Source organism: Toxotes jaculatrix, chromosome 8 (genome assembly GCF_017976425.1).
Source record: "Toxotes jaculatrix isolate fToxJac2 chromosome 8, fToxJac2.pri, whole genome shotgun sequence".
Taxonomy (NCBI): domain Eukaryota; kingdom Metazoa; phylum Chordata; class Actinopteri; family Toxotidae; genus Toxotes; species Toxotes jaculatrix.
In genome coordinates this window covers 5,263,940-5,283,618 of record NC_054401.1, presented here as the reverse complement: position 1 = coordinate 5,283,618, position 19,679 = coordinate 5,263,940, and the positions used below count along the sequence as shown (strand labels likewise).

The 19,679-nt window shown below is 37.7% G+C and overlaps 3 protein-coding genes across 3 annotated transcripts in view; 2 read left to right on the top strand and 1 right to left on the bottom strand.

Annotated features, from left to right (window-relative positions):
* Window positions 1–2,182: 2,182 nt before the first annotated feature.
* LOC121185526 lies at window positions 2,183–11,444 on the top strand. Its single transcript, XM_041043741.1, has 14 exons — window positions 2,183–2,372; window positions 3,705–3,785; window positions 3,872–3,979; window positions 4,078–4,272; window positions 4,485–4,645; window positions 5,146–5,264; window positions 6,147–6,297; window positions 7,104–7,359; window positions 8,043–8,108; window positions 8,279–8,383; window positions 9,395–9,601; window positions 9,716–9,867; window positions 10,127–10,245; window positions 10,564–11,444. Exons 1-14 carry the CDS (start codon window positions 2,309–2,311, stop codon window positions 10,712–10,714), a joined length of 1,935 nt encoding a protein of 644 aa, XP_040899675.1. The 5' UTR covers window positions 2,183–2,308; the 3' UTR covers window positions 10,715–11,444.
* Window positions 11,445–11,563: 119 nt separating this feature from the next.
* On the bottom strand, window positions 11,564–16,780 carry gpatch4 (G patch domain containing 4). Its single transcript, XM_041044867.1, has 8 exons — window positions 16,656–16,780; window positions 15,520–15,669; window positions 15,357–15,430; window positions 15,160–15,252; window positions 14,639–14,755; window positions 14,250–14,365; window positions 13,916–13,966; window positions 11,564–13,763 (listed from the first exon to the last, which is right to left on the bottom strand). The coding sequence occupies exons 2-8, from the start codon at window positions 15,596–15,598 to the stop codon at window positions 12,944–12,946; spliced, it is 1,350 nt and encodes a 449-aa protein (XP_040900801.1). The 5' UTR covers window positions 15,599–15,669; window positions 16,656–16,780; the 3' UTR covers window positions 11,564–12,943.
* A 2,668-nt stretch (window positions 16,781–19,448) lies between these two features.
* The window catches only part of pear1 (platelet endothelial aggregation receptor 1), a 43,671-nt gene continuing 43,440 nt past the window's right edge, over window positions 19,449–19,679 (top strand). The window contains exon 1 of the mRNA XM_041043751.1: window positions 19,449–19,625. The gene's annotated coding sequence lies outside the window, so the exon portion shown is untranslated. The remainder of the gene's footprint in view (window positions 19,626–19,679) is intronic.

The following is a 19,679-nucleotide window of genomic DNA, read 5'->3' as shown; positions in this document are numbered from 1 at the left end:
ACGCGCTGATTGGCCAGTTGCCTCGTTGCTCTTTATGCAGGTGATTGATTTTCTCCGGTCAGTTACAAATTAACCCGGATCATTACGGGGGAAAGGTTACCGAAATTAGGCCTTCGCTTTAATCCTGTGCTTCGTTTATCTAAAGGTAAAGTTAGGCAATGATATCCAGTAATTGTTGATATTTGTTTTAATCCCTTTCAAGCATGTTATGTTCACTTGAATGACGGGTGGATTTTCACATTAAAGCTCACGTTTCCTCATGATTGTGCCCGATAGTTCCCCCTTGTGGCTAAAATACTCATCGTAGATACTTCTCATGGTGGATTATATATAATGTTTGAACCTATTACTTATTATATTGTTGAGTTTGTTTGGAAAATTAATTTGATTTTAAAAAGTTGTATTTTGTCTCAGTCTTCTGTTCTGTTCATTGCCTGTAATCAAGCCATATACCTATTTTTTCCAATATAAGATTCAGATTCTTTCTATTTTATTTGGTAATTTGAATTGTTTACAATCATTACTTCTTTTTTTTGTATTACTGAGTTTATATTTGCTCAGAGGTAATATTAGTCATGTAAGTGTGTGCTGTAACTGAGGCATGGTGGGAAAACACACAAATAACCCCCCCAAAAAACCCAATACTGAGCGCAATATGTTGGGAACATTTGTCTGGTGTAGGGCACCGAAATAGACCCGAATGATGTGTGATGTTGGACTTTACAGCAGCACAATGAAACTGTGCCCAGTAGTTTGTACATGAATCCTGAAAGCTTGACCTTTTCTGGAAACTGGCAGAATGGAGGTTTGTGTTTTGGCAGTAATGATGCTCTTTGTTTAACTGAAAACTAAGATAACAGTTTACTCTGCTGAGCTGTGAAGTCATTGGGATAAGACTTCACTTCCTGGCTCTATGCACAGTAGCCAGTTCAAATCTTTACAAGATCTGGTAAAGTCACATTTTTTTTCTAGACACAATTTAACTCTAAACACTGATGCAGGTCTAAATGAGTTTTACTCTGGTAGAAGTACAGTATCAACACAAGTATTAGCAATACAATGTACTTTTAGCCATCAGAAATAAAACTACTGCATTTTGCATAAGGGCTCTTGTCAGGATCATAAATATTATAAACATTGAATCATTACTATGTGTTAACATGTAAGCAGTACTGATATGTGTTTTTATGGAAAATTTTCATATAAATGTCATGAAGTTAAAAAGTTCACTAAGTACCTTAAAATTGTATTTAAGTACAGTACTCAAGTAACTGCTGACTGCTGCACTGAACATCACAACCACAGCCATGTTTTCTGACTTGTCACTTATTGATCAGTTTTAACAAATGTCAGTTAAACAGAGAAGTTGAAGCTAAATTCTGAATCCACATGTTGTCTGTAAGTAGATTTTTTAACTTACTCAACTGGTAGACAAACAGTTTTGCAACATATTAGGAGCATAAAGGTCAAATCTGTGTATGTCTATGCAACACTTACGTTTTGCTGTAAAGTCAGTCACATCCCCAATTCCAGTTTTTGGCAACTCTACCCATCTCTGCATGCAAGATTTAAAGAAGTAGGCCCTTCAAACGATTTCTCAAATTATGAGTCAGCAGAGAACAGGAAACAATTTGCATGAATGAAGAAAGACTGTTTTCCTTTTCCTTTTTTTTTTTTTTTTAATCACAGTTAACATTGGGTTGTGTTAATGGTTTGTGGTTAACCTTTTAGTTAATTAATTGCTCATCAAACTGATGTGTTGCAGAGATCCTGCTGTCTTTTTTTTTTTTTTTGGTTTCTGCTTTATTGCAGCGGCAAGGCAACGGGGACAGATACACATCTTAAAATGTGACACAGACAGTGGATATGTATGTAGGGATGACAATGAAATCCTGTCTTCTGCTTTGCCACCAAACCACCACTATGAAGCTTAATGATATCTACTTTATTAAAGCATTTGTTTTAACATGTTGAGAAGCGTACAGAGGCCCTTCAAAATAAAAGGAGCAGTCATGATAACAACCACCTAGTGTGGCAAAGAGATGATTTCACTGCCACCAATTTTATTTCAAGTTTTTTGTTTCGACGTTGCTCCCGCCCATCAGGACGTGACGAGCAAGAACATCAAATCCCCAAAAGCACCACTTGTTACAACATTCAGCCAAAAAAGGAGAACAGCAAATCATGAAATCGGAGTTGGTTTCTCTGCCTCAAAAAAAAAAAAAAACCTGCATTCACTGAAATACATCTACTTCAGTTATTTCAGTTTATGCTTCTGTCTTTGAGGTAAAACAAATAAGTACCGTCTATGGTTATACTGAAAATTATGGAGGAAGAACTGAATTACGTCACAGTGACTTTCAAGCCTAAGGGTAAGGATAAATCATATATTCTGAACTTTTGGACCAAAGTCTGAATTTATTTATCTAATTCTTGAATCCATGTGTCTTATCGAGTTTTGACTGTTACACACGTAATGTACTTATTACAGGTTTGATTAAGTAGTAGTTTTTTTTATGACTATTTCTGTTCTTTGCAACTCTAAAGTTCCTCCCCATTACATTTAAGAGGGACACAAGGTATGTTTTAGTTCACTATATTCGCTTCACCATTACCTCCTACAACACTGAAGTGCTGCCAAAACAGCAATGCATGAGCAATAATAAAGTATATATGAAACAATATGTAATAATGAAACACTGTCAGGGTTCATTTTGGTGGTGCCTCTTTCTTAAGCACATTTTACTGATTATGTTTGTATTTGAGTAGGGTTTTGATTTCACTTGTATTTGTATAATAGTGTAATTTTGCTGTATTTCTACTTTTATCTAAATAAAGAATCTGTGTACTCCCTCTATCACTGGATTTTGAGGAGGTCACTGTACATGTAGTACCAGGCAGCTCCCAGACATACTGTAAAATATTACCATACTTGTATGAAGCTCTATGAGTTTTAATGGAGCTACCTGAGGGTGTGTCAGAATTTAAGAGTTTAAGGAAACATGGACTAATACACTACACTACAAATCACTTTAAACAGTTATGAAAGAGCTATTAGGCCATCTTATTGTTTCATTTATGTATTTTTTGTGACTTGTTTGTGATTTTTTTGTGACCTTGTGCCCTTTTCAGCAGCTTAAAAAACATATTTAACATTATCTTATTGGCTTTATGATTCATGACATTCCCTAATTTTGTTGAGAATTGCTTAAAAACATGATTTTGAAATGATATTTTCCAGAAGAAAGTGAAACATTACTTCTTTTTAAGCATTAGAGACCGGAGCTGCAAAATATGATTAAATATTTCCTAATTTGGTGAAACCATAATGCTTCATGGCCATTTTCATATCTTTTTAATGAATCTTCTTCTTCAAATGCATTCCTAAATATTGAGTTTTAACTTTAAAACAAATCAATAACTGCAAAAATTGACAACTCATTCCCTTCAAATATATTTTTAACACAAAGCAGTGGACCCCAAACAATGATGAAGTAAAGCCAGAGGAGCCATAGTGTCTGATTGCAAAAATATATCCAGTGTTTTGGTAAACATTAGCTTCTGCTGTCAGTAAATCATAACACAAGGCAAGAGTCATTCTGTTTGTTAGTGTCTTGAAATACAAGTTTTGGTCAGACGTGACCAAAACTGACTACTAGACAACTGAAAGTTCTCATTTCCTTACAGCTGTTTTGTTTTTACAGAAAAGCAAAACGACCTGGAAGGAATCTATGAAGAGATGATGACTAAGGAACAGGCAAAGGATACAAATCCTGTCAAACAAGGTTATTTGCAGTTTATTATGATAAAAATATGATACTTGTTTTCCATAAATCTGTATAATAAATTGATTGATTGTTGTTTTTGGTAGAAAATAAAAAGAAAGCTCCGCAGTATAGCCTGCTTCATCTGCTGGCAGCAGGTTTGGGGATTATTTGTGTCATCTTGGTGTCAGTCGTCATCATACTCAGTATCCACTGTAAGTCTATGTACCCGTCTACATGTTTTAAAGGATTTTCAAGGCAGTTTGACAACAATAAGAGAGTGCAACACTAACCTTTTCTTCCCTCACTGCAGTGAAAACAGTCAGGTCAGAGCACAGGTCAGAAAATATCAATTTAACAACGCAGAATCTGCTGCTGCGGAAGGAGATGACAGACTTAAAGAGAAAGAGAGAAGAGCTGACCAGAGAGAGAGATGGACTAAACTGGACCATCAGTGTCATCCTGGAATATGAGAACTTTCCAGTGCATAGCCACTGCCCACAGAAAGGTGAAAAAATGGTGCAATTTATGCAAAAAACTTGTTAGCTAGTGTTCCTACTCCTCTTTATCCAATGAACCTCCAACCTTTAAGCCCCTAAATTGTAAATGTAGTTGTTTCACTCAAGTTTTGTGTCATTTTGATTTTATTTTTCTGGTTAAACTGAATTTTCTCAATTGTTAAGATGGTTATGATTTTCTTATTTCATTCTTGTTTAACAGTGTGTACACCTTGTCTGGACGGCTGGGTACCTTTTCAATCAAACTGTTACATGTTCTTTCAATCTGATTATTATTACTCTTGGAAGACGTGGCAAGGAAGTCGTGATTACTGCAGAGAAATGACCGCGGATCTGGTGGTGATTGAAAGCCAGGAGGAACAGGCAAGACTGATTTTATGATTTATATTTTCAAGCTCAAACAAGCTATAAGGCACTTCACCTCTGTCTTGACAGATAAGTGGTAGAAGAAGTACTCAGATCCTTTAGTTAAGTAAAAGCACCATTACCACAATGTAAAAATACACCATTTCAAGTCTAGCATTCAAAAGTGCACTCAAGTAAAAGTAGCTTAAAATTCTATGTAAGTACAGTTCTTGAGTAAATGACACAAAAAACGATTTGCTTGAATATTTAGAGTAAATCCTGTCATTATAATAGTGTAAACAAAATGTTTTGCTTTGTACCTGCAGTAGAATTGCAAATTTAAACAAAACAGGAATAAATATGGTTCACAGCTGCTTGAATCCCCCTTTTTATTTGACTTCAGATCTCTATCATATGTCTCTAATCCTTTCTATCATATCATATCATATTATCCTAGTGAACACTGAGAGTTACTTTCTTTTTTTTTTTGACAACTAATACCTGTATCACAAATGTAGGAATTCATCAGCAGCCATATTAAATCCTATGATGATGAAAGGCATGGCTATTGGATTGGCTTGAGCAAGGAAGTGATGGACACATGGACGTGGGTAGATGGAAGCAACTTCACTGTGAGGTAAGCTTACTACTTTATCATTACCCCAAACAAACTGGACCATCTACAAAGAGACTGGCAGCCTCTTCCCTCCTGCATATTACACTTCATGTGACCAGGTTATAGAGAAATCTGATGGACATGGTGAATGACGCAAAAATCTTTTCAGCAATGCCAAAAACAAAGCCTTTCTGAAAAGAAGCAAAGACAGAGGGCACAACAAGACTCACGGAAAATGTCTTTTCCAGAAACACTGCTGCTGGTTTAAGGTTATCTTGACAGTGGTCTAATTTGTAAAGTCTAGGCATGAAATCACTCTGACAGTGAACAGACACCTGTATGGGGCGATACTGACAGTATGCAGACTCACACATCACCTCACTCTCACACATAAAACCCACAAATCAAAAATGAAATATGCAGGAGGGTTATTAGCATTAAAAGAATAGCTTGGCAAGAGTTATATTACTTGAAGCTTAGCTTAGCTCATAAACTGGGCATCTAAAGCTTAACTGATTTGTTACATCCTGTTTGTTTAATCTGTACAAAAACTGATATGTAAAAACAACAATTTGTGTTTCTTTGGGGAGTCTGAGCAGAACTATTCCTTGGCTGTGAGCTGTGACCTCCTGGAGATAACAAGATAATTGAGCTACAAATCAAAGAGTTAAAAACCACAGTTTCTGGACACAATAAGACTTAAAACTCCAACCAATTAAGATACAACCCCTATTTCAAGTCTTTATTCTAAGCAAAGCTAAATGGCTGTAGCTTCCTATTAAACAGACAGACCATGAATGGTATCAATCTTCTCATCTAACTCTTTGCAAGAAAACGAGTAATTGTATTTCTCAAAATATCGAGGCGGAACAAGTTGGACTCATGTGAATTATTTTTCACCAGGTTCTGGAAAACACAACAACCTGGCTACAGAGTGTCTTGTGCGCTAAGTCTGCCAGAAGTAGATCCTCAGGCCAACTGGTACAAAGCAAGCTGTGACATGAGGAACCGCTGGATCTGTGAAACAAGTGCCTTGATCAAACCAGTCTCATTATCAAAACAGGATCTTTAACTTTTGAGAAATCAAATTATCTCTTTGTTTGTTTGTTTTGTTTTTTTGACTTGTAAATTGTTTTCCCAGTTTTCAGAACTAAAGATATAAGCTAATGTCCTGTTTTTTTGTATTTTCCACATTTATTGCATGTATCGATAGTATATAAATGTTTTTCAGTCATTCAGCAGCCAAACATACTTAAGGCATTCTTTGTACAATTTGTAAATTAATGGAATTATTCAGAAAGTTTGTCTTAACGCTGTAGCAGAAGTTCCTATAAATGTGTCGCACTTGTAGGCTTTTGTTCTGGGTCATTATCTTGCCTCAGTCACTTGCCTCTTTCTCGTCATTGGGGTGGGAGGGTGTAGTAACACAGTTTGTATAATCATAGTAGTACTAATAATAGTATAATAGTAGTAGCCAGAGTATATAATCATAGCAGTAATAACTTTGAGAATGTAGGAGGACTCACTTTACCAAATGGCAGTTGAAGTTTAGTGTCTTGTGCAATAGCACCTATATGGCCTATATGGCATACCATGCTGAATACTATGCATGGAAGTGTGTGAGCCTGTGTGCACGTGTATGTCAATATATGTGGAATTACAGGAGGGGGGATTGAATGTGTATTTCTGGACTGTATATGACTATGTCTACCATATTTGTTAAGTGAAATGTTCTTCTTGTAAGACATGAACACATGCAGTCTGTAAGAACGAATTCTTCTTTTGTGTCAGGACACGCACTTCTGAAGACAGACAATACAGATATCACGTGTAATCAGTCACCACAAAGCCATATCGTAGCTGCAGTATCACTGTTTGACATTGTCCGGTAAAAACGTGTCATTATGCAAACTGGGAAGCTGCAGTGTGGGGGAAAGAGGAAACTCTTGTTTTGTTCTCTATGGGGTACTGCATCACTGCCAAATTTTGTTCAGTCACACCCTTCAAACATCAGTTTCTCTTAAAACCTGCTCTCATTCTCTGCACTGGAACAGTATGGAGGAAGAACTCAATTATGCTACTGTGGTTTTTAAAGATGGTGGTGGACCTCCAAAGGGTAAGTTACTCCTTCTTTATTAAAATAAAACACAATGTCGCTGGGATTCAAATTGTTCTTTTATACTATTTTCGCAAGGGTTTTGTGTGGAAAAAAATCCCACTGAAATTATAAATGAATTTTTAATTTTACTTGTTTCCGTGCCATGGATTTTAAACTTAAAGTATCATAGCCATGCTGAAAAAAAAAACAGTTTATATTTCTTGATGGGCTGGGAAAATACTCCCAATTGCTGCTGCTGCCGCTGTTGCTGGAGCCTCACATTGTCCAACGTGACTCTTGAACTGCTGCCTCACTTCTCACCTCATATTGTCATACCCCGACATCACAACTGAATCACCTACTCTTTCTGCTTCTCTTTTTTAGATTAGCTAACAACTAACCAGCTTGGTTTGTCCCTTTACATGCACATTTATACTGATTATTGAGTCCTAATGTTCTCACACAGACAGTGAGTCAACACAACGCAACATGTATTTCTCTTAACTGGAAACAGGACTGAGAAGCAGAAGGCTCTCATCTTCACATGCAATAATAACTACCAGCATTCACATAAATGATCACCATGTTGTGTCCTTTCTTGCTTCAACTGTCCCACATGTAATTCCATTTTGACATTGTGAAAAAACATCACTGTTGACTGTCTATTATCATTTCCCTGTATTGTTATTATCATCAACCAGAGAAAAATGAGGACTCGACAGTTTACTCTGCAGTAAAATCTAAAGGGCTTGCTACTACTGAACCAAGTAAGTTACAAAATCTGTTGATGGTCTTATTTTCAATTAAGTATAACCTCAAGTGAACTTTTTTATTCTAATACTAAATGACAAGAAAATTTCCAGGCGACAGTGTCTATAATGAATAAGATGATTATAATTACAGTCATCATTTGAATGTGTGTTTTTCTCATTACAAGCAGATGGTAAAGCAGCTGCATGCTCTCAGCACTTTCATCTGTTGCCGGTGTGTCTGGGGCTACTTAGTGCCCTCCTGGTAGCAAGCATCAGTGCCATCATCTACAGTGAGTTTCATTTCAACATTCTAAATTTTAAGGAACAGTTGTAGCCGCTTACATCAAATTTAGCCCAGCCGAGTCAATATGGGGCGCCTTTTCGTTAAACACAAAAAGAGGAAGCAATATAATGTAATGACTGTGAACTTTAACTCTAAAGTGCACCTGTTCACTCAGGGTCAGTCTGTATTTTACACTCCTGGTTTGCTTTGTATTGTTTGGCTTTTTTAGTTTTTGGTTGGTTTGATCCTTTTTTTATGACACATTTTGGTGTTAAAAGACCATACATCATGTTTCAGTTTCCTCACTAAAATAAACCATGCATAGCCTATTGTAGGATACACTGGTAAAGCATACTCTGAGTTTTTATATACACTTCTCAGCAGTCGTTTGTGTCACTCAGTTTTACTAAGCTTTTAGATTAAAATCAACTTTTGTTGTTTAATTAACTAAAAAGCAACCCATTTGAAGCAAGAAACTAAGGTCAAAAATCAAACATGTTTATAGTTGTTCAGAACAATTACACTGAAAAGCCAGCCATCATAAAGAATGCGCAGGGACACAGTATTATATATTATATATTATATATAAAAGGCTGATGTATATAAGGTTGATGCTGCACTCATCCATACATTCTGTCCTGGAAGACATTTGTAGTGTTGCAGTCTGTGGATTCACATGAAAAGTAACAGAAACCATTGTGTCAAGAATAAAAAAAAGAGCTGAAGAGAGAAGTTCAAACTCTCACCTCCACACAGCTCACCAGCTGTAGTATGAAGAAGTGTGAATGTCAGATTGTTGGTTTCGGAAAGTCACAGAACTGGAAACACGCAGCCCTCCCTGCCCCAGTGTTGGAAAGTTGTAAGGAAGGGGGTTCTGAGCGTTTTTTAAAACGGCCCCTGTACATGCAAAGTGATTTTAGGGGCGGCATTAATCGGAAAATAATGCGTCTCTGATAACACCAAATGCATCCACTGATTGACTGACTGATGTGCTGTCTCTTTCTCATTGTCACCACAGTCAGTGTGGCAATGAACGAACAGAAAGCAGACTTCAGAGCAAACCTCCGCAACCTCACAACAGAAAACCAGCAACTGATCATGGAGAGGAGCATCTTAGAGAATAACACAGAGGAGATAAGCAGAGCCAGAGATGATCTCAATTGGACGCTCAGCTTCATCATGAAATTTAACACCTTTCCCGTAAATGAATACTGCCCTACGAAAAGTGAGTACTCTACTAGGACCACTCAGTATGTCTCGGTCTTAACTCTTCACATTTAGTGCTTCAAATAAGAGACTGAAGTTTTGTTCCCTATCTCTGCTTGTTTCATGAAAACAGAGTGTCAGCCATGTCAGAAAGGCTGGATTCTGTTCCAGGAAAAGTGCTATCTGTTTTACAACAATAATCCTTGGAAGACATGGCAAGAAAGTCAAAAGTATTGCAAAGACACAGCTGCTGATCTGGTTGTTATTGACAGTCTACAAGAACAGGTGAGCTCTCTGAATGTTTCAGTTCAGATTTTGTGATTACAACTTAAGGGCTAAGTTCCTAACAAACCAAAATACATATTCACATTACTACCTTAGCTTAACAAAATGCAATGGGGAAAAAGTTTGTATTTGTTTTCAAATTCTAAAAATTAAACATGCTGGAGGTGTGGAGTTTTTAATGTTTGCTCAGAAACAACGCCTAAAAGTGTGATAGAGTACAAAATGTGTTTTTGATGATCTGCCTTGGAATGACTTACAGGAGTTCCTCAGTAACCACACAGAGTACTACTACGACAAGTATCACGGATACTGGCTGGGATTACATCAGTCTGCTGACGAAAACTGGCTGTGGACCGATGGACGTAATGACACACTAGGGTAAGAAAACCTCAGTGAACGTTTGAATTTACTCATCTCTGCCTCATGAGCATCTGGCAGGTTTCAACTGACAACAATCATAATACAAAGCAAGGCAGCTTTTACAAAAACAAAAAGTTAAATAAATAAGCTAAATACATTTAGGTATATATTCCTAATTGCTTTCTTTATGAGTTAGTCGAGAAAATCAAAACCACTTTCATGTTTGTGTGGTAAATATGAAGCCACCAGTGGTACTTCAGGACAGTACTTCACTTCTTATTGTCTGTAGTAGAAATTTTATTAAAAGGTGCTGATCTTCATGTTCTGTGTTTGTAGGTACTGGATGAGGGAAACACTTGGTGATATTGGTAAATGTGCACTGATGATCCCCAGGCTGCATTCCACATCCAACTGGGACCCAGCAGACTGTAAAATGCGCAATAAGTTCATCTGTGAGAGAGAAGTCCTGATAAGGTCCAATTATTAAGTCCCGTTATTTTTCATAGCATTATGTTCGTTTTCTCAGTGTATTCTTGCGCTACATGTTTGCTGCATGCTAAACTAAATTTCCAAAATTGTATCACCAGTTTTTGAAAATGAGAAACACATATAAAAGAATAATAGATCAGTGATGTTCCTCATATAATAATGTATTTGTTCATCATTTTGTGCACCTAAATAATAGTTTTGTTTACCTGTAACATTATTTTAAAATGTTGTCTATTTAATTAGCCATGGTGTCAGATGTTGCATGTCGTGCACTTAAAAGTTTGGAAATGTAAAAGTGTCGGCAGAAGTTTTTGATGTTACATAATGGCTTATGCACACTGTGCTCAAGTCACTGCGTTTCACATTAGACTGGACATATAGGAGTCTGTGTTGCCAATGAGCTGAGACTGGTATGTGCAATAAGGTAGTTTCACATCCAGGAACATTGCACGCATTTAATGCGTCTTTTGAGTGAAATCTGTTGTAAGCTACTGAGACAGACCGTTGACACACAACCTTGCGACCTTCCGGTCTGATTTCTCCATCTCAATCTGCCATGTATGTGATCTCTGAGCGGCCAAAGATTTTCAGGTTCTGGAAAGTTTAAAGTTATTATTTGTAGTAAAAAAAAATAAGAAAGCAAAAAAAAAAAACTGAATTGAAATTGAAACAACTAAAGGGCAGAGTTATAAATATCAGCTTCATATTCATATGTTGATACTGTTGCACTAACAGCCTCTAATGTAATGCAGCCTCTTCAGAATACATGGCACTTTTGGTTACGTGCCACTAAAAAAATTTAGGTATTTGTCTTCACCCCCAGCATTAATAAATCTGGCCTTTTGGGTCTGGCATTGATATTTTGTATTTTTGCATCCTGTGAACAACGACAATGACAATAAAATAAAAAATATAAACAACAAGAAGCAGTCACTTCTTCCAATTTTTACACGAGTGAAGTTTCATCACAAAAACTGTACAACACCTATCCACATAAGCCCCCAAATATTTCAGTTAACATCCTTTAATACAGTTAACTAAGTATGTAATGTTCTGGACTTGCAGATCCACTACTGAGTCAAATGGTCATTTTAAAGATACAGTACTTTAAAGCACAGTGGGAAACTTGGAGTTCTTGGATTGTAGTAGACACTGACTCAAGCAATTCAATATTATATATTGTGTTTGATAAACCAAGTCCAAGTTATCCAAATCTTGTGGCAGATGTAGGTTGTCTCCTGCTGCTGTGACCCACATGCTTTGGACGTACTTTGGTCGTACTTTGGTCTCAGGGGTTCGATCTTTATAGCTCTGTGTAAAAAAACATTTTCAGAGTAGAACCAGAGAATGCTCTTGGTCTGCAAATATGTAAAACACAAATATGTTGTTACCTCTCTGTAAGCCCCTCATCTTATACTAAATTAAGTGGGTCAAACATTTTTACATGGTCACACGGATAAAAAAATTTCAAATAACTAGTTGTTCCCTCCACGTACAGGAATTTAAGATGTATTGTTATTAAGACTATTGTTGTGTATATAACTAATTTGCTTCCTTTTTTTTGTAAATCCTATCATAGCATTTTTTCTGTATGCTGGGATATTGTATCGCATATAACTTGGACATTTTCATAAAGAGAATAATAGAACTCTGAAAATTATAAATCTGAAAGAATCACACAAGAACACTTGTCATATCACGTCATTCATTTTTCAAAATTCAGAATTTCCTCAACACGGGAAACTTTTAACGAGCTCCATGTCGCAATCGACAACACTTACTTGATTTCTGATGTCAGTCAGCTGAAAGTGCTGACTCGTCAAAACAATTTACAGCAGATTTACAGCATCAAACTAAAATATGAATTGACTAATTCAGCTGCACACATTTCATGTTCATACAGCCAACAATCTTAAAAAGCCTGCATCAGCAACAATAGCCAATAAAGGACCAAACTGACCTGATTTTGTCAGTCAGCTATACATCTGCAACAGGCTATTATAAATACAACCGCTGGATGTCATCTTGTTACCGGTCTGAGTTACTAATTAAAAATATTCTCCAATCAGTGGAAAACACCTGAACTAATTCTCAGATAAGTCAAATCAGAGAACAGCCTCCATAGAGTTCATGTTTCGCACATAATTCAACAAAGCTGATTTAAGGTAATGCCAAGTTTCCCGATCAGCCAAGATAAATCTGTTAATAAATTTCCAGACCATTCTTTTTAAATCAGATACGAGTCTTTAGACTTCTTCTTTTTCTTCTTCTTTGGGGGAAGCACCTCCTCATTTAATCTGTCATCTACAAATAGTTCGCCCTTTTTACATTTTTTCCTTTTTAGCTTCACTGCTGTTTCTTCCTCCGTAACTTCTGCTTCCTCCAACAACACTCTAGCTTTTGTCTTTTTGATTACTGAAGCTCCGCTCTGGACCAGATCTGACTGGCTGGACTCTGTATCGTTACTCTCCTCTTCCTCACTGTGGTGTTCGGAAGATTTCTTCCGCTTCTTCTTCACTTTAGTGTTGGCGTGCAGCTCAGCTGACTCCTCCACACTCTTGCTCTCTGCTGCAGGTGAAGGTGCTTTTTCGTCTTTATTCTGCTCTGAGCGATCTTTCTTCTTTTTATGTTTCCTCTTTGTTTTGTGTGAATGGTCCACTTCACTGTTTTCTACACACATAACATCTCCCTCTGCAGAAACTGCATCGGTTATTTCCTGAGCTTCATCATTGCCTTTCTTTCTCTTTTTCTTCTTCTTGGGTTTAACATCTATTTCAGGAATCTCAGACACTTCATTACCATTTAACTTGCTAATGCTCCTAGTGGAACTTTTCTTTTTCATCTTTTTACTCTGAGTGTCCTCAGCTGTCTGCTCCTGCCCCTCCATCCTATGGTCCGATGACTTGTTGGGCAGTGGAGATGGTGTAACACAAACCTGAGAGGCACTTGCTGGTTGGTTCTTCTTGCCATATTTAGCCATGAACTCAGCCTCCTGCTGCTCCAGTCTGGCTAGCTTGGCACTCATGGTCAAGCCATGTCTGGCTCCTCTGAAGAACACAGGCAGAACAGAATATTAGGTCACGTTGAAATACTCAACAGTTCTCAGTTTTGTGATTTTTACTGAAAACAAGCCTTCAGGGCATCTTTATCCTTCCACGTGGGACTTAAAATTCTACAAATTTGAGTCCTATCAACTTACTTGTGAGCTGTGCGCCCTCCGCAAGCTTTCACTAGATCGGCATCAGAGAGCCTGTTGGTGTCAATGAATAACTTTAATTTTATGGCAGTATCAGAAGCTTAGATCACAAAGTGCTTCGTAGACAATTCAAAGCTAAAGAATAATCTGAATTGAATGACAATATTTAAAACAACTGTTGTAATACATTGACAAATACTGTAATTACCACTTAAAAATGACCTTTTGTCTGCTTCTAACTACATTAAAACATATTTTAAACCATTTATTATAGAGGGACTTCAGTAAAGTGCTCATAGAAAACATAGTTTTAATCTGTTTGAGATGAAGGGCTTACTTGGTGGTGCTGGACAGATCCAGTCTCTCGTCGTCCTCCTCGTCTGAGCTACTGCTGTCATCTGAGTGGGAAGACTTTGGCTCTGGCTGCTCCTGACCAGACAGCAGCGTGGCTGACTGAAAGAGAAGCATGCAAACAAATGCTGTCGAGGTCACTGAACACTGAACTATTTATTTATTTGAACCGTCACATTCTTAGCATCAATGAATGCATGTGTTTGCCATTGTTTTTGTTTGTGAATTAAGCAGCATTAAATTACAAATACATTCTCAACCAGTAGGAAACACTGGAACAAATGTCTTTCAGGTTGGTTATACTGTATGTGCTGTAGCAGGTAGGACAAGAACTCACTGGATATTTACACAATAAATGAGAAACACACAGATTACCTTGACAAAGCATCCATAAAGTTTGGCTTTAGCCAGTGCGGCCTTGCGTGGCTTTTTGTTGGAGATCATGCCATCTTCTTCATTTTCCTCCACTGTCTTCTTCAACTTAATACCGTTCTGGATTGTAGAGAAAACCAGAAAACCTTCTGTTTAAGACTGAACCAGCTGATTCCATTCACTGAGAGGACAGGAGGAACTAATCAGTGTAGTCAGGAATACTTCAGAGTTGTTTCTCTGACACATTAAGCTGCTCCTAGAAATATTCTCACACTGACCAGAAAAAGTGGCTAATAAATGAGCTGATTAAAGCAAGTGATTATTTCCTCATTCTGAAAGAGGTCACCCCGTTACCAAAAATAAAACCAACAAAAAAATATATAAATCACATGCTAATAACCTTTTAAACATGGCATGACTGCATCACTACCTTTGGATAAAATGTCCACTCCGCTGATTATGCCGTATAGAGTGTAGGTGATTGTCTTTGAGTGTGTGTTCAGATATTTGAAGGCAAGACCTACTTGATCAGACTCCACCTGCAGACTGGAAGAGGCTTTATTGAAGACATGATCCCACCAATGGAAGGTGAACTGCTCTCCTTCCTTGTGGCCAACCTAGAGAAGAGCAACGGTCTAGTTAAGACCACAGCAGAGATCGATGTGCATCATTGATCCTAAAGACTGAAATCAAATACCTTCATGTGTCATTGTACACTCACCCCTCCTTTGTCACACTTCACTTTGACCTTGATAGCTTCTGATATGCCATTCTCAGCTCGCCCCAGTCCTTTACCTGAGGACACAATGGACTGAGTAAGAAACCAGAGTTTGCCCCACTGCGGTGGTTGGATTGTTGTACAGAATAGACCAAAAGCATCTTACCGTGTTCCCAGCCATGACGCAGGAGTTGCTGCTCTGCAAACTTCAAGCCACGACCTTTCTCTGGTACAACTTCTGCCATCTGTGACACTAGCTGATGACGTATGTGACTGTGCTAAGGTACTGTTTTTCACCAAGAGACTGAAACTCACCCTAAGACGATAAAAAGCAAAGAAAAGAGAATAAATATTATTTCTGCAATACAAATGGTTTGTTTGGTGTTTCGTTTTTTCCTTGTTAATTCTCAATATTTTTTTTTGACATAAAAATGACAATAATTGTACCTCTTCAAGGCTTCAGAAGAATTTTCAAATACAGCAGTGTGACATGGAAAAAAATGCATTTTGGATAACTTTTCACAACTTGAAGACAAAGCTTGATTTAAGGGGAACCACTGTGTTTGGACATCTATAGTGCTGTACAAACAAGACAGCTTGATAACATTGTGAGAGGAAAACAAAAAAAGCCAAGTCAAAAAAAAAGTCAAACAGGAACAAAATCCTGAGCACATAAAATGTCAAACACTTCTCACTTACTATCAGGTAAACAAGCTGTTTCACATTTTCACTGCAAATGTTACACTACTTAAAATACTTTTCACAAACTGCAATCAAACCTGCAACTGAAACAACTGCACTATTAGTTGATCAACAAACCCGACTTACTCAGCAACAACCCGCTTTCCAACAAGATAGAACCGCTTGTAAACACAGCAGCAGCTAAGAATCTTTCACCCACTTTTTCTGTACATCAGTTTAAATTCTGAGATATTTCAAAGCTGTCTTGCAGGTACAGCATGTTCAAAACATTCTGCTTATGTGTCCAGAAGCAGTTTGTGGTGGATTTTGAGGTCTGCTTTGGATCACTGTCCTGTTGTAGGAGCCAGCGTCTTTTCAGTTTAAGATTCTTGACCGACTGCAGGACATTTGCGTCCAGGATTTGCTGATATTCGGTCGAATCCATTCTTCCCTTTATCCGTTCAATGTGTCTCCTTAGATGTTGACAGGTAGAAGTTAGCTGCTTGGTATTAAAAGTCAAAACTGGCACCATTCACAAAAAAAATATCTCGCCGACAGCCTTTCGTCGGCTAACGTTTTATAATACCACGCTAACACAACAGAAACCGAAAGCTGACATACCTCTCGATGTCCTGTTGCATCAAAACCTCTTCGCCAAAAACGCCAGACTGGAGAAATATAGATTTAAACGCGGCAACAGAAGCTAGCCATGTGGTTGCCACACAGAGCTGACATGACACCGGAAACACGTCACAATGGATGCCTTCTTCTTCTCCGCATATATTTCTGCAGCAGAGCAGACGCTCTTAGCAGAGAGTGCGGTTTCTCCCCATAGGATTAAAGCGGAAAATAGTAGGAGACTTTGAATGAAATCCAGTATGACAAAGAATCCAGTATGCCTTTTTATACGTAGGTACAATATATAACATCCCTCCATTTCACTGTAATAATACAGGCCTGCAGTCGGAGTGTTTCAACCAATGGTAAATGTGTTTTTGATTGAATTTACATTTGACCTTATTTTCTGTTTAGGTAATGAAAAATTCTACTTACTAAACAGACCAGTAGACATGGCTGGATTAACCTCATAGGAGGACGCAAGGCAAAATAAATTAAAAAATAAAAAAAAAAATAAAATAAAAATAAAAATTTTGGGTCCCTACTGACCCCCACTGCATGGCAGCTTCATAATTTCCCCAGGCGCCCATAAGTGATTGATTAAATTAGTGGACTGGCAGAAAATGAAAGGAGAACCTGTCATAGTTTTTGTTCTACTTCAAGCAGTGAAAATTTCAAACAAATTTGTGATTAATCAAATTATGTACATCCAAACAATTCTGAGAAAACGTGGGGATTTTCGAGCCCCTGGGCTGCTACAAAAACAGCTTGTTTCACTTGTTCATTGAAACTAAATTATGTTTAAACTGAAAATAATCAGACTTATGACTTCATGCTTTTTATGGCTGCATCATTCCATTAAACGGAAATATTCTACAGGTCTTGTGCTTATTTTTCTTCAAACCCCAGATTCATCCTAACGTATCTGATTTCTCTGAAAATGTTTTGATCTCCACTGGAAATAACGTTTTGTGTGGTGTTAACAATGTTTGGCTTCTCATTATTTATAATGTCCCAGCAGTGAATCGGTGGATGCAGTAGCCAGATACACCAGTATTCCAGTAGATGGCAGTATTTCACACAGAAAAATAAAATTATTGTCTCAAAAGCACCACAGGTACAAACATTTACAGTTCTTTACATCAGCAGTATGTGTTCCTAAAATACATTAAATAAGCAATATGCAATAGACATATAATAATAATAAATAATAAATATTACTTGTTTAGATCTGCATGCATTTGCAAAACTGATCTAATGGCTGCACTCCACTCTGATCCCAACTTATCTGATAGATGCATTATGGCTTGCAGGATTTGGGATCTCCCTTTATGAGATTCCTGGTCAAAAGCCAGTTCACTACCTCAGTTATTCTCATACTTGGCTGAAAACAGATTCAAGCTCTGTTCTTCCCAAACAATTAGACAATACAGGCCCAAAAGCAGGAGTTCATTATACACTATCATTAATAATTTAATATCTTCTCTTTAAATATCTCACCCAATAAAGCCTGTTTCTGAAAGCAGATGATGTTTTCAGCCATTTAGTGTCTCAGCAGGCTCTCCCAAAAGCTCATTAACGAAACTACTCATTATTATCTGTTTATCTGACATTTTATTTTTGTTTTATTATTGAATTTAGCCCGCAACTATGAAACTAGTAGAGCTAGACATTTGATTGCACATGCCAATGATTTTTTTTTCCAGGATGAAGAAAGGACAGATTTAAATGTTAGGAAGGATATTTGGGTGTAACAGATAGCTACACTCAATGATACAGTGTTTTTTGTTTGTTTGTTTTAAAAAATACATTCAACACCTTTTTTGACATTATAAGTAAAAGTAACACTAACATGATGGAACCCTATCTCAGCATGGGATTGCTGGTCAGCCCATGATGTCATTCACAGGAAACTATTTTATTTCCCTTTGGTGTTGGTTTCCGTTCAGTGAGGATGTTTGCTCCACCAGGCCTCTGTCCGTGAGTTGTTTATCTGTGTCAGCACTCAGTGGGGGGGGGGGGCAGTCCTGAACAGGCTGGTTATCATGGCTGACCTACTGTTTGGGCAGAAGCCCTCCAGCTGCTGGCAGCAAAGGCTGACTGACAGTTATCTTAGACACAGAGAGAGAGAGAAAGAACAATATTGCCAAAAATATGTGGACACTTCTGAGAAGGCCCTTTCTTGTGTCAACATGACTGTGCCCTCGTGCATAAAGGCATGGTTATCAGAGTTTGGTGTGGAAGAACTTGGTCGGCATCCACAGAACACTGACCTCTGCAACCACATCAAGGAGCAAAGAAAGAGTTCAACATTTTGGGAGCTGCACTTACTTGGTCTCTTGCCGAGAGTTAGACGAGAAGATTCTAAAGATTTTTTTTATTGTCAATTCACTATATGTGCAGGACATACAGACAAATCAAAAATTTGCATTTGTATATAAGAAATATCAGAATCTAATGGACAGATTGCCATTAAACTTACAGAGCACACTCATGCTCCCAGGAGGATAAACCGTTTTCATCTAATAGTGCCATCAGACCACAGTTTCATATTATCTCATTTTTCTGCTCAATACACACACTCACACATACACACACACTTACACATCAAGGTCTGTAGGCGTGCTGGAGACAAAAACAACTCTCAATCCCCCCACCAGACCTCCCCAAACCTCCTCTTTGCCCCATCCCTCCTTTTTTTTCTCCTCTCCTCCTCCCTCCTCCACCAGTCCCCGTGCTGTCACAGATTTTCCAGTTTCTTTGGCTCCACTTCAGGACCCTCCCCCGTTGGATGCGACTGCTCTCTTTCTCTCTCTCTTTACACTATTCTAAATGTTTATAGCGCTTGAAGATTTTTCTAAGTGTGTGAGCCCTTAAAACAGACGCCTTTTCCTTCTCGATTTCGTCCATGGAAGTTGGTGTCTAACTGAAGTATCAGAGCGACGAATGATCCGGGAGTTCTTGGCCGGCAAGGTGAGTAAAATGTTGTCAGTGATTTTTTTTGATTTTTTTTTTAGTTGGTTTTAT

Coding starts and splice junctions, on each gene's coding strand:
- LOC121185526 (XM_041043741.1), top strand. CDS start 2,309: ATGGTTATACTGAAAATTATGGAGGAAGAACTGAATTACGTCACAGTG. Junction 3,786..3,871: donor TACAAATCCTGTCAAACAAG/GTTATTTGCAGT, acceptor TGTTTTTGGTAG/AAAATAAAAAGAAAGCTCCG. Junction 3,980..4,077: donor CATCATACTCAGTATCCACT/GTAAGTCTATGT, acceptor CCCTCACTGCAG/TGAAAACAGTCAGGTCAGAG.
- gpatch4 (XM_041044867.1), bottom strand. CDS start 15,598: ATGGCAGAAGTTGTACCAGAGAAAGGTCGTGGCTTGAAGTTTGCAGAG. Junction 15,431..15,519: donor GCGTCATGGCTGGGAACACG/GTAAGATGCTTT, acceptor TTGTGTCCTCAG/GTAAAGGACTGGGGCGAGCT. Junction 15,253..15,356: donor TGAAGTGTGACAAAGGAGGG/GTGAGTGTACAA, acceptor GCTCTTCTCTAG/GTTGGCCACAAGGAAGGAGA.